Source organism: Mirounga angustirostris, unplaced genomic scaffold, assembly GCF_029215605.1.
Source record: "Mirounga angustirostris isolate CCGP_5_RB_7025 unplaced genomic scaffold, mMirAng1.0.hap1 SCAF_13, whole genome shotgun sequence".
In the NCBI taxonomy this organism is placed as follows: domain Eukaryota; kingdom Metazoa; phylum Chordata; class Mammalia; order Carnivora; family Phocidae; genus Mirounga; species Mirounga angustirostris.
In genome coordinates, this window is record NW_026991721.1 from 42,255,079 (window position 1) to 42,269,955 (window position 14,877).

Here is a 14,877-nt window from a genome sequence, read left to right on the forward strand (position 1 = left end):
GGGAGCAGCAGAGGGAGAGGGAGAAGCAGGCTCCTCGCTGAGCAGGGAGCCCGATGCAGGGCTCGATCCCAGGACCCTGGGATCATGACCTGAGCCAAAGGCAGACGCTTAACCGACTGAACCACACAGGCACCCCAAGAAAACCAAATTTTAAATGCCTGCTTTGGACTAAGCCATGTACTGGGTACTTGACCGTCATTTAATCTTTTTTTTTTTTTTTTTAAAGTGTCATTTAATCTCCACAGTAGCCCTTTCAAATGAGAATCACTGTGGCCATCTGATAGGTGAGGAAATTGAGATTTAAGATTTATTTAAGAGATTTAGATAACTTTCCCAAGATCATATATCAGTTAGTTAAGTGGGATATCCAGGCCTGACAGATTCCAAAATCCGTGTTCTTTCTTATACTTAGTTTGTAATACCTAAAGGGGGATTCTGTATATATCAGTAATTTACATTTCACATAGTGGTGTAAAAACCTCAGAAGATTTTTGGTTGTCTTACTTGACTCCTTGTAACAAAGTTGTGGAAGTAGCTATAACCTCAGCTTCCCAGGTAATAGTACTTAGTGATGTGATTTGCTGCAAATTCTATAGCTAGAAAGTAGTGGGAGCTAGGGCTGTAAGCAAACCTTCCTGACTTAAACTCCGATATCCTTTTCATTATACCACAGATATAAAACAAAGGAATTCTTGATAGCACCTATAAATTCTGTTGGACACAGTGTAGGAGCTGAATATGTCCTGATAAAATTAGAGAGCCGGAGTCTTTTAAAAGATCAGACAGAGCAAATTCCTCATTTACCCTAAGAGCCAAGAAAGAGGTTGACTCCTCCAGGAATACTCGTCTGGTTGTTGTAGAGCTGGGACTAGAATCTAGTCTTCCTCATACTCCTGTGCTCTGCTTTTATTACTAAAGAGTTTGTGTGTAATCCATCTAGGTCTTTCCCCTTGATTCCCTTTTCCATTCACATGTTTCAGATTTCAAAACCAACAAAAAATTTTCCCTCCCACTCCTGTCTCCCAACTTCCAGGTTGGGGTCTTCCCATAGGTAATGATATCTTGTGTATCTTTCTTGTATATCCTTCCAGAGATACTTTATGCACAATAAAGCAAATAGGTAAACTGTGCTTACTTAACCACATATCTTGCAGATTCCTCTACATTATTAGTACATGAAGTCATTCTTTTCTTTAATGGAAGCATTCGTATTGAATGAGTGCTTCATAATTTAAGCAGTCATTTACTGAAGGACATTTGTTTCCAGTCTTTTAGATTAAAAAAAATTCAATAATGAATGACCTTGCACATGTCATATCATATATGTACAGAGGTATTGGTAGGATACATTTCTAGAAGTGAAATTGCTAGATCAAAGAGTATATGTTTTTTATATTGCCATCCTCAGACCTTTATTCTTAATGTAGAAATGTTTTCATTTTGAATGAAACAGCTTTTAATTGATTTTTCTATTTGGCAATAGCAGTTCATAATTTTAAAAATAAGTTACTTTAAGAGTGATGGGATTTATTTTTTTAAACTGCTGCATGTTGTATGCTTTGATGTTAATATGACAGATTAAAGAAAGTGTAATGGAAGCAGTATTGCTTTGGAGTTAGACCTGAATTTGGATCCCCGTTCTACCAGTCTACTGACTGTGACTTTTGGTAGGTCATGTAACCACCGAGCCTCAGTGATCTCATCAGAACAACAATACCAGCCTTACAGAACTGTTGTCTAGAACTACCATATTTCATTAATCCTAAGACACATTTTTTCCTCTACATTCTGGGATCTTTGACATTGAGAGGCTCATAATCAAAGACATGCAGTAGTTGTTTTGGTGTTTTTTTTTCTTCTTCCTTTCTTGGCACATAAGATAATGTTGGTCTTAAAATTAATGGCATCTTATTAGATTTGATGAAGTGGGGTGATGCCACAAACTGGCACAAGTGAACTGTGCTAGGGCATGGTATAGGCAGAGGGAGTTCACCGTGATGAGGAAAGTTCAGGGGTGGGGGGGCTGGTTGAGTCTTAGGGAAGTGGGTATAGCGGTGGAAGTTCTGTTCCAGGCAGCAGTCAGCACAGCAGAACCACCACACAATAAAAGGATAGTGCAGTTGGTTGATGGAGCACAAGGCCAGACGTTACCCACAAATCTGGATATATGGAAGTTGGAATTGTGGCAGATTGTTGGTGGGTAACAGGACTTTGGCTCAGGGTTGAGATTAAGGAACTGTGTGCTAATTATAGCAGGAAGACTTCAAAATAATGGGGCTATGGGAAAAAATTTTGCAAATGATACATCTGATAAGGGATTTGTATCCAGAAAAAAATATATATATTTAAAGATTTTATTTATTTATTTGTCAGAGAGAGAGAGAGCGAGAGCACAAGCAGGGGGATCTGCAGGCAGAGGGAGAGAAGCAGGCTCCCCGCGGAGCATGGATCCCGATGCGGGACCTGATTCCAGACCTTGGGATCATGACCTGAGCCGAAGGCAAACGCTTAACCAACTGAGCCACCCAGGTGTCCCTATATCCAGAATATATAAAGAACTCTTACACTGAACAGTAAAAAGACAACCCAATGTAAAAGAGGGCAAAGATTTGAATAGACATTTCTTCAAAGAAGGTCCACACATGGCCAATAAGTATGTGGAAAGATATTTAACATCCCATTATGGAAATACCAGTCAGAACTGCAAGGAGGAGCACCTGGCTCAGTTGGTAGAGCATGTGGTTCTTGATCTCAGGGTTGTAAATTTGAGCCCCACGTTGGGTGTAGAGATTATAAAAAAGATTCTTAAAAAAAAACCTGTAAGGAGATATTACTGTACACCCGCTAGGATGACTAGAATCAAAAAGACACACAAGTATTGGTGAAGATACTGAGAAGTTAGAACCCTCAAACACTGTTGATGGGAATGTAAAATGGCACAACCACTTCGGAAAAGAGTTTGGCAGTTCTTCAAGTTAATGGTATGATCCAGCAATTCCTGTACTAGAAATGTACCCAAGAAAAGTGAAAACATAGGTTCACCGAAAAGATTGTACATGAATGTTCATGGCAGCATCATTTATAATAGCCCAAATGTAAAAACAACTCCAATGTCCATTACCCGATGGATGGGTAAATATAATATGACATATCCATATGATGGCGTATCATAGCAAAGGAATGAGAAATGAAGTACTGATGTGTGCTATAACATGGACAAATGTTGAAAACATATGCTAATAAGAAGCCAGACACAAAAAGACCACATATTATATGATTGGATTTACATGAAATATCCTGAGCAGGCATGTTGATAGAGACACGGAGTAGATTGATGGTTTAGTGGCCCTAGGGGTGGGAGAGGATGGGGGGAAGGGGAAATGCCTGCTGAAGGGTGTGGGATTCCTTTTGGGGTTGGTGAAAATGTTCTGGAATTAGATGGTGATGACCGTTGCACAACGTTGCGAATTACTAAAAACGGTGAACGGTGTACTTGAGATGGGTGAATTTTCTGGTATGTGAATTATATTCCAGTAATGCTCTTAAAAAGAGGGCCTACTTCTAGGAATGGCCTGGATTACTTACCTAGAAGATTATCTGCATAAGAAAAGAGATAAGAGTAGAAGCAGCCCATTGTAAGAGCTGAAATACATGTTGATTGGGAAAGCCAGAGAAGGAGGAGGAGAGATGGTGATGTCTGGGTTGGGAATAAAACAGCAGCAGTTATCAGCATTGTTACGGTCCTGCCAAGGTCAGATGAGTAAGAGCTAACAATGCTGAGACTCTGAATGTGGATCTTTTAATGGTTGAGAATGCTTCTTCCTAAAGTCTGTATTGGCCCTGAGGTCTTTGTGGTGGGGACTCCCATCATGGGGAGGACCCTGATATGGAGAGGAAGGATACAATGATAGGACCCAGGTGAGGCCTGGACGGTTACGTGCCCCAGAAGTCAAAGACTGTCTTCTTCGTCTGAAATGTCGCACAGAGGCCAGTGTTACGTTGTTTAGGCAGCTTTGGTCCACGTAAGGGTGGAGGTAAGGAAGGCTAACGTAATTTAACTTAACAGCTATCAGGATGGAAAGGATGGGGTGGATCTGGAAATTCCCTAGGAGACAAGGTTCAGTCAAGGCAAGAACTGAAAGACACAAAAACTTGGTGTGTTAAAGGGAATGTCATGGGATTTACTCACATTTCCCATGGGGATAGTACGAGCTATTTATTAATGTCCACATATCATTCACAGGCTTATATGGCCCCTGTTTATTACTTCTGTCTGTGCCAGTTGTCATTGTGCTTTAAAAAAATTAAATCTTCTCCTTAAAACTTCATTTAGGCTTTGTACGTCATCTTTCAAAATAGGATTGCAGTTCCTGGAGGATGAGAGCGAATGAATACGAAGTTCAAACAAGAAAAATAAACTTTATTATGCTGCATGATAGAGGCTGCTGGCTTACCGCTGTTGACTGGTTTCTGAATATTACGGCAGCTCTGCAGGATGAGCATGTTCTTGCAAAGCCAGTACCTGAGTTAAGCCTGTCGTACCTACTAATGGTCTGTATATCTGAATAGTGGCTGTAGCCATGGCAGGGCCCCTCCTTTCCTTTTATCAAAATCTCTCCACTGGTACTGTGAGCTAAACATTTCTGTCCACCCAATAGGTTAGTTTCACAAGTTGTGATAGTGTTGGTGGAGGGAAGTGAAAGAAGAAAGAGGAAAACCGTTCTCTTCCCTTCTTTCCTTTTGAAGCTTTGGGTTTGGAAGGGATAAAAGCTTTGAAGAGTAAGCTGACACTCCCTTTGGGGAGCTGACATCATGAAATGGTGGTTTATCCCCCCTGAATAATTTTCCTTTCACAGAGTCTGAAGCTTTTCTTTTTCTTTTTGACCTTTGCCAAAAATGTTAACTAAAGATTCATTTTGGTTTAGAATTTTGCTTTTTAAAAGAGCAAGCATCACTTGAAGGGTTGGGGTGAGCTCCCACTGCAGTGTGCTCTAATTTGGACTGGTAATTTTCCACCTAGTGCCTCTGGGTGAGTTCTAGGTCTCCTGAGGGGATCGTTAATTTTAATTTGAGAGTGGAAAGTGGAAGGAACAGTGGGCAGAGAGGTAAGTGGTTTTGTACCTAGAATGTTACCAGAGGGAAGCGAATGCTAGGATAAGAATGAGGTAGTGGAGGGGCGCCTGGGTGGCTCAGTTGGTTAAGCGACTGCCTTCGGCTCAGGTCATGATCCTGGAGTCCCGGGATCGAGTCCCACATCGGGCTCCCTGCTCAGCAGGGGGTCTGCTTCTCCCTCTTCCCTCTCGTGCTCTCTGTCTCTCATTCTCTCCCTCTCAAATAAATAAATAAAATCTTAAAAAAAAAAAAAAAGAATGAGGTAGTGGAGAGTTAGGGAAGGATGATGTGGCCCAGTGCCTGGGGGGTGCCCCAAAGACAAGCTTTTCCTCCTTCTTGGTGTAGCTTCAGCCTGGCTCTCTACACAGGGAAAGGAAGGGAAATTCCCTTTCTGTCTCTTCTTGGGCCAAATGCCTCTGCTACAGAGGTTAGAATAGAACTCAGGGTTAATATGGCTCAGGACCATATTTCAGTGGTAGCTTTTGTGGTCTGGCCTTATGGACCTAAACACAGATGAGAACAGTTTTTACCTGGGGAAACGAGCACTGACTGACTTAGAAACAAACTTTTGAAATAGAACCAGTTTATAAGTTGACTTTGTACTGTACTTTTTCTTGTTGCATACCAGGCCCATTGATCTTCACATGAGGTGTGAATATCATCCCTGAGATTGCACAGAAGTCACATGAAAGGCACACAGTGGCTTTGGACAGTCTGAGACAATTAGTAACATTGACTGGGTGCGGGGGGGAAGTTTTGTTAGAAAGAGACTAAAAGGATTACCGGACTTAGGGTAGCCTTTTATTCTGGAGGATCCTTTATGGGGATCTCCATAATTATACTTGTTAGATTAAATGAAATACTAATTCAGTCAGGAAAAACTGTGTCCTTGCCTGAAGGAATATCAAGCATATTGGAAACATTTGACATCACAGTAAGGGAGGGTGTTGCAGGGAACAAAGGTTCTCTGTGACTTGACAGCTGCTGTTAAACAGTGCCACCAGGAAGAGCCTGACGCTGGCCCCAGCTGCCTGAAGTTGCTACAGCCTTCTCTAGTGTTACCAGAGGAATTTGCACTGCTCTTGTGTTAGCAGATAGAGGCTGCTGATGGGTCGCTAACCAGGTCCTTACTGTGCTCGGGGAAGTCAGTTTCTGACCTCTCAGTACAATCGTCTGAACTATTGGGTTTCCTAATGGCCGGTATTTTGAGGTTCTAACTATGTACAGAGTACCTTACTTAACTCCAGAGAAGTTCTAAGAAGCATAAGCTACGCGATGGATACATGAGATCTAGGTGGAAATAGGCTTTAACTGGAACGCTATAACTTATTTTAGTTTCTCTTGAAGCCCAGAGGCTGAGAGTAAAGTTACCCTCATATTTTAAGGACTTGCATAGAGGGTGGCCTTAAATTGGTTTTGCACATGTCTTATTATCTCCAGGAAGTAAAAGTATGGAGTATTAAGGGTTCTAAAACAAGGATGTTTTTGGAGAGAACTGTTAGTATGTGGTGTGTTCTGTGTCTTTTCCCACCTCCACACACAGCCTCTGGAGAGGAGGATGCTTCTCTTAGGTCCCTTTCGTTGAAGCCAAATAATAGGGGAGGCTCTAGTAGAATCATTCTGAGAACTTGACATGTATCCCTTGGTGTTTGGCAGAGCATAAGGAATAGTATGTGAATCTGTGGGTCCCTAGCAGAGCAGAAGAAAAGAGGGCTGTATAGTTAGTAATCTGCATTTCAGAGAGCAGCAGTGTTTCCTTGAGCTTCTGGATGGAACCAGGGTAAAACCTTCTAAAGAGGGACACTGTGTGTGACCGCCTAGAAGATGATACGAACCAGGAGGAGGTGCCTGTGGAAACCCTAAGGATTGAGGGTTAGAGGTGTAAATGGTCAGTTCTCATTCAAGTTCTGGAAATTGCACATGGAGGTTCCCATGTAGGGACTCTTCCAGGAGACCCATAGAAAGTTAGCATGGATATCAGATTTCGTTGGTGTGGCCTTTTCAGTGCCCCTTACTTCTCCCCACTCCTTCAGCTCCAACCCAGAAGGAACCAGAGAGCCTTGTTAGAAGTTGAAGAGATGCAGAAACAGATGGGGAAAGACAGACAATGACTGGTATCACTCCCCCCCCCCCCCAGCCCAATTGTAGACTTTTCAGCTCTAGCTCAGAAGGGGAAAAAAGCTTTTTAATTTAGATGAGTATTGACTAACACACTGTACTAGACATCTTAATTATCGAAATCATAACGTCTTGGGGCTGACAGTGATTGAACAACTATTTATAATCAAAGAATGATTGGAAAAAATTAGGAGACTTGCATTAGATTTCATTCAGGAGCAAGGGAAAACTTGTCCACAGAAGGGCTTTGAAGGAAAGTTTTATGCTTGTACCCTGTTGAGTTTAGCTCAGTGCATCTTTTATACATTCACATATATGCATATATGAAAAGATAAGCAAATGTAAAAAGAAATTGTAAGTACCAATTAGAAGGTATACATAAAGTTTGGTGTACAGATTTTCCAAAGCATAACATAGAATATTTGGGAAAATCTAGACCTATTGTCTTAAGGGTAAGAGGAATTCAGGCATACTGAGATTGTTTTCTGGTTGGAGTGTTGTAGGTTTGCAAAAGGAAGTAAAGTACAGATTGCTCTTCAGTAGCTATGACTTGTAAGAGCCTACTGTGTGTCCTAGGTTGTACTTTGTACTCCACATACATTATTTTTACTTTTCACAACAATCCTGCAAGTTTCCATCTTTTTTTTTTTTTTTTTTCTTGAGAGAGAGAAGGGGGTGGGGTTGAGGGAGAGGGAGAGAATCTTTGAAATATATTTTAAAATTTATTTTAGAGAGACAGTGGGGTGGGGAGGGGCAGAGGGAGAGAGAGTCTCAATCAGACTCCACGCTGAGTGCAGAGCCCGATGTAGGGCTCGATCTCACGACCCTGAGGTCATGACCTGAGCCGAAATTAGGAGTCGGACGCCCAACTGGCTGCGCCACCCAGGCGCCCCTAGTATTAATTACATCTTATCAGACAGTGAAACTGAGGTTCAGACAGGTTAAGTGAGGTGCTCTCATTTCCCACAGGTAGTGAAAGTAGAGAGCTATATTCTCGTCTGACTTACATCTCAGGCTCTTTCCACTCCACTCTGCTGCTTCCCTGGTGGCCCCCCACACTAGGATACAGTGGTGGGAATAGGCTACATAACCTCAGCAGATGCTCCTAGCCAGGAAGAGAATGGGGTGTACACAGCACTCACTGGAGACTGCAGCTCCTCAATCCCTCTGGTCAGCTCCCCCCGCAGCCTCTTTCTGGAAGGTTTCTTTTTTCCCATGATCCTCCAGAGCCACATCTAAAGTGGGCACTGGGACAGGACCTCCTTAAATTATCCCTGTCCTTTACTCTTTCTGTTGAGAAAATGGGCTTTAGAGCTGTTAATCAATTTACCCAAGGACTCAAACAGGAAGTGGAAGTGGAAGTGGCATCTGGGTTTGAATTTCAGGTTTCTCAAACTCTGGAGCCCATACGTTTTCTTCTCATCGTGTTGCCTCCAGCAAAGACTATAAGTGCATGTATTAATAGAAAATGAGCCCTTAGGAAACCTTATGTTTTAGTTTATTTTATCATGATTTAAAAAACATAGGTTTTGTGGATAGAATTAAGAATAGGAAAATACTGACTTGAAATGGAGGGGGCAGAGAACCAAAGGATTCTGTATCTAGAATGTTTCATGATGTGGATTCTTTGTGTAGTGTGGGGGAAGAAGGGTGAGCTGAACAGGATGTCAAGAAGAGAAAGTCTCCCTTTCCTTTCTGTACCCCATGTTTTTAGAGGACTCCTGAGACTCTTCCTGAGACTGGCACTATGCTTAGAAATGCCCTTTCGTTTGCTTACGACTCCCCAGTGGCACCTTAGATCTAGCAAGGGTAGGAAACTTAACCAGAGTGCTGGATTTACAGTTTCACACATCTCCAGTAAATTACCCATCCCATTGTGTAGACCAGGCACCGCTCTGTGGCAGTGCTCTGGAACTACACTTCCACCAGTAGCTGGGCGTCAGGAGAAAGTGGACTCTCACTCCTGCCCCCTAAATGCAGAAGTGGCCTCAGCCCATTCTCTCTCCTCCCCTTCCCCTTTCTTTTCTTTCTTAAGGCAGCTTCTTTGAATGGGAAGATAGTGAGCTGGCAGTTCTCTTAGGCCAAGCAGAATTCCTGATGTGCAATCTAGTGGCATATAATCAGGAATACTGTTCCTGCCATTACAGCATAATGCTCTTGCATTATTAAGGGCTTCTGACAGCCTTACCCAGACCAGATTTTATCAAGGGGAAATCGACTCCCTGTCTCAATGGGATAGCTTCCCGAATCCTAAACTTTTCTCCATAAATCTTAACAACCTTAAGGAGACTTATGTCCATTTGCCCTTCGTACTACCTGGAAGGCATCCTGCCCTTTGAAAGTAGGCATTCCCTTTCTTTCTGGCTAGGGTCCTTCTCCATGCATCCTTTCCTGTGATACCAAGAAAGCACGTTACTTTCTCCTGCCACCCTTCCCCTTTCAGTGTGTTCTCTGCTGTCTTCTGCTATGCAACACTGTGCTCATTTTTTTTTTTTTTTCCTTGCTTTCTGCTATAGAATATCCTTTCTGGACTGTGGTTGGCAACTTCTTTCAGCCTCAGGACCAGAGACTGTTTTCTTTTCTGGCAAATTGCTGGACTGTGTTTATAAGTCAATGTACACATAGTTCCTGTACATGACTACAGTCTTTAAGCCACTTAAATTTTGTTGCCTTCTGAACTAGCATGGTATTGGCATTTCATGCCTGTATATTTCACACTCCCCATTCCCTTCACCCCCAGTCGCAGCACTGGATGTTGTGTAAAAGCAGTGAGGCTCTGTGAAAGTTGGGCCTTGTCCCCGTGATGCTCCATAAATAACTGCCAAACAAACGAATGAAACCAGGAGAGCAAGAGCAATTGGCTGAGGATTTCAAGTAGTAAAATATAAGGCTTCTTATGATGAACAGTACAGATCAAACTAGAAGGCTTTGCATGCTATGTGAAGAAGGCACTGAATCCTGTAAACAGCAGGGAATCATTAAATTTATGTATCTTACAGAGGTCCAATTTGTATGCATACAAAACAGTGCACACATCGTGTGTACAGCTTGATGAATTTTTACCTATGTGTGTATCTGTGTAATTACTGCTCAGATTCCAGAAAAAAATCTCTAAAACTTCACATGAGGAGATTTTATCTTGACTCACAACATTTTGGATGCCAAGTGCCATGGTTGGTCTGTGGTATAACCAGGATTGGAATTATACAGCTGTTCCCAGGATTAACAAGTCTTTATACTTGAATAAAAACACTTGTACCATCTAATTGTGTGACAAAAACACTGCAGCGTGGTTAACGTTTATCAATCATCAGCATGTCTTGGCACTTTATAGGCACTACTTGAATTTATCTGCTCCACGAGGGTTTGTTACTGTCCTGTTTTTTTTTTTCTTTAAGATTTTTATTTATTTATTTGACAGAGAGAGAGAGAGAGAGCACAAATAGGCAGAGTGGCAAGCAGAGGGAGAGGAAGAAGCAGGCTCTCCGCTGAGCAGGGAGCCCGACACGGGGCTTGATCCCAGGACCCTGGGATCATGCTGAAGGCTGCCGCTTAACCCTGAGTCACCCAGGCACCCCTTATTGTCCTGTTTTACAGATGCTAAAGGTTAGAAAGGTAAAGTAACTTGCCTCCGGTTCTACACTTAGAAAGTAGCAGAATTAGTATCAAATCTAGGACTGTCCATCGCCAGACTGATTTCTTGTTGGTGATCTGCTGCCCTAAATATCTGGTACCTAGGTTAAAGCAACAGAAATGTTATGTCTTTGTGGGGGGAGGTGATGATTGTATTTGTTACCTGCACATGAAGAATGCTCTTTTTAGGCACATTCTGACCTGTGGCTTACAAGCATTATGAGAGAGAAGGGGGTGTTGGATTCCATGTCAGTCAGGCCCTGGAGCATTGTTATTTGGATGGGTTTTTATGAGGGAGGAAGATGCTTTCTGTCTCCCTAAAATCAATATATAGAAACAAAATGATGGTCTCTATAGTCACAGTTTGAAAACAGGACACAGTGAAGATGAAATATGGACCTAAACACCAGAAATTCCAGCAATTAGTTTGGTCTTAAAAATATCGGTGGAATATGTGTGCGCCAGTGTTTGGTAGCAAAGTGGCAAAATTCTTATAACCTTAAGATTATGATGGGGCACCTGGGTGGCTCAGTCGTTAAGCGTCTGCCTTCGGCTCGGGTCATGATCCTGTGGTTCTGGGATCGAGCCCTACATCGGGCTCCCTGCTCAGTGGGGAGTCTGCTTCTCTCTCTGCCTGCCGCTCCCCCGCCCATGCTCTCTCTCTCTCTCGCTGTCAAATAAATAAAATCTTAAAAAAAAAAAAAAAGCCCAACTCTTTGATTTCAGCTCAGGTCACGATCTCAGGGTTGTGAGATCAAGCCCCGCATCTGGCTCCATGCTGGGTGTGGAGCCTGCTTGAGATTCTCTGCCTCCCCTTCTCTCTCCTGCTCTCTTAAAAAAAAAAAATTATGTTTGAAGAGCTAAGAGGGCCAAAGAAAATGTGAAACTTCCATAGTCACTAAAAGGAAAAATAATTTATTTTAATGGCCCTCAAAATTGCTTAAACCCAGTAATCTTCTTAATGTCTTAATTCTGTCTCATAGTGTAAAAAAAAAAAAAAGTCACACCGAACGAATTTGTTACCATGCATGACTAAAATATATTTAATATTTGTCCATTATTTTTTCAGATGAAGTGGGAGGGACAGTGCAGCACACTTCAGCACGTTTAGGTGTAAACTGGGAGTACTCAGTGAATTTCAGGTTTTACAAGATGAAAGCGTGGCAGGAAGTATCCCATTGCTGCCGAGAAACATGTTTCAGGAAACTAATCTTAAAAAGATATAAACAGCATGCCTATCCAACTTGCTTGAGGGAAAGACTACAGTTTTAAGTTGTTTAGAAGAGTGTGTAGAAAGATACTGTTGCCAGTTGTTATCACTTTTAGAAGAGATGTGGGTGCCAAAAAGCAAGTTCAGGATTGTTTTGGTATCTGTTTATTTTTAAATGGAGATGGAGTGGTGATGGAGATGGTTTTCTACTCAAAGCTGCTCCTGTTGGTAAATGTTTCTTTTATAGACTTTGAAAAATTGTGCATTTAAGTGAAACCATCCAGAGGGAAATAGGATTATGGATACTGAATTCTGTGATTAAAGCTAATCCTAAAATATAAATGTGGAAAGTGTCCTTTAAAAATAAAATATATCAAGTCATAGTAGCAAGCAGATCAAGTGTCCTACCCCCAGTTCCCCAACCAGGGGTTTCTTTACTGTTTTGTTCAGAGTTCCTACTTCTGAGTAGCCTATGGTGTTCGTGTACATCACATGCTGGCGGGGGCGGGGGCGGGGGGGGGTGTCACTTATGAATGCAGTGTCCCTGGAGCCAGCAGGTCCAGCTGCCAGGAACCCTTGCCTGAAGAATGGCTGAACCCCTTTGGCTCTGGTTCCCAGCATCAAGCTGCCTTCCTCTAAGTCATTCCCTCAGAATTGGTAACGAGCCAGTGGGAAAGTAGGCTTTGAGGAAGTCAGTCAAGAGGGGAGAGCAAAGGAGATGCTCAGAACAAAAGAAGGATGATGTCAGTGTCCTAGTTAGTGCCCTTCTGTCAGAAGCGGGAAATAAGTTCTCTCTAAGATTCTTAGTGTTGCCATTGTTTTCTTTTTAAAAACTTTAAAGAAATTGTGAAGTGTAATACACAAACATTTTTAACTGGCTCACTGAGATTCTTCCCTTCTTACTCTGCTACCTTAACTGTCCTTGCTTCTGGTGATGATTGCAGAAGATAACAGTTGGGAGGCTTTGCTAACAGAAGAAGACAGAAACAGAAGTTAAGATGAAAAAAACAAAAATATCAGTGAAAGAGTAAGTTTGAGATCCCTGCAAATAAAAAAAAAATTCTGAAATCCCATTTCCGTATGATGATACACAAGGCAGCTGAATGGGAAAAAGACAAGGTGCGAGGAAAGAAGGGGAGAATGAAGATGAGGCATGGAATCTTCCAGGCCCCTATTTGTTGTCTCCCTTTGTTTCAGACTGCTTTGTTCTCAGGACTGGTGCTTACCACTGAGTTGCAAATAGACCTGGATTTATAACTGACTGTTTTTCTAGTTTTTGAAGAACATGAGATCTAGATTAATATTATCTTGGGTATATGTAATTATGAAAACATTACTGTATATAATTATGAAAAAACTGTAGTAGGTGTTTTGCAGTCTTGCATATATCAGATAGGAAAATTCAGAGCTGTTTAGTACCTGTTCTCTACTTGGAAGCTGCTCAGAATAGATTTCATTCAGTGGGAAACCAACATAGTAGTTTAAACCATAATACATGAAAATATTGTTATTAATTCTGGATAAGTGGGATTTGATTAAAGTTACATTGGTACTTGGCAATTAAACATATATTTAAAAATAAGATTTTTTTCTTACAGTCCTATTTTGTAACGGATTATGACCCAACCATTGAGGATTCCTACACAAAGCAGTGTGTGATAGATGACCGAGCAGCCCGGCTAGATAGTAAGTAGTCTTCCTTTATTTGATAGTTCGCATATCCTATTTTTAAAAAGTAAGCTTGGGTGTTTTGCTAGTTTCATAAATTTTAGATGGTCTTGAACATAAGCCCACCTCTTTTCATTAGTTTTGATTGATGAATCAGCATTTAAATATTCCTCAGTAAATGTAATATAAAACAAGAATTGTGTTGATCTTGTGCTGGTGAAACTAATCATGTCAGTGTAACTTGTTGAAGTTGTATTTTTGGGGACATTTGGGAAAAAAACATGAAGTTTCAGCTCTTCCTGCTTTCTTGCAAATGTTAAAATGGGTGAAGTAAATATAGAAAAGATTGAATATTTGTTAACTTGCTTAGAATTTTTAGCACAGAGGCGTTAGCAAATAGCGTTTTGTGCTTGGTCACACACTCCGTGTCTCCACAAAAGATAGCCCTGTTCTTTTAATTTACATGATTCTTTCATTCACAGAGATCAAGAGGTACGTTAGTACCTGCACTTTAAGTGTGGTGTTGGTGGGAGTAGACCAAGATTTCTTTCCTGAATTTACAGGTATCTTTTTCAGTTCTTTGCATGGAGGAGATAGAACATCCAGCTGACTTCAGAGGTGATCTGACTCCATCTGCCTAGATGTATTTGATATTTTTAACCTTGTGGTTGGTATGCTAATATATTGTAGCTACGAAATCAACCCGTACTGATGAGGATGACCCTGAAACTGTCTGCTGTGAGATATGTTTGTCTCTAGCAATATGAGAATAAAGCACTCCGAGGAGAATGCCATGTCTTTATTGCACTAAGTCAGATGTGCTCTGAAGGACCCACGTTCATTGGGCCTGCCCATGTGTTGTTTTTCTCTTTAGTTCTGGATACAGCAGGACAAGAAGAGTTCGGAGCTATGAGAGAACAGTATATGAGAACTGGCGAGGGTTTCCTGCTGGTCTTTTCAGTCACAGATCGAGGCAGGTTTGTACCAGTATTAAAATGTAGATCTTCTGTTCATGCCTAGATCACTATTGTATTGAATTGGACTTCTTGTTTTTAGAGAAAAAGGTGAAGTAATAAGATACTAAATGGGGTGTGAGACTAGCCAAGTTCTGATATTTGAGCAAATTGATTTGTCTG

At 41.5% G+C, this 14,877-nt stretch overlaps 1 protein-coding gene across 4 annotated transcripts in view; it reads left to right on the forward strand.

The window, feature by feature from the left end:
• The window catches only part of RRAS2 (RAS related 2), an 80,235-nt gene that overhangs the window by 51,003 nt on the left and 14,355 nt on the right, over positions 1-14,877 (forward strand). For 2 of the 4 annotated variants that reach the window (XM_045894088.3, XM_045894086.3), the window contains exons 2-3: positions 13,672-13,759; positions 14,616-14,718. In XM_045894088.3, coding sequence (XP_045750044.1) covers positions 13,672-13,759; positions 14,616-14,718 — 191 coding nt within the window. Of the gene's footprint in view, positions 1-10,812; positions 10,846-13,017; positions 13,101-13,671; positions 13,760-14,615; positions 14,719-14,877 lie in introns of those variants that run through there. The other 2 variants (XM_064576800.1, XM_064576801.1) reach the window with 2 other exon arrangements.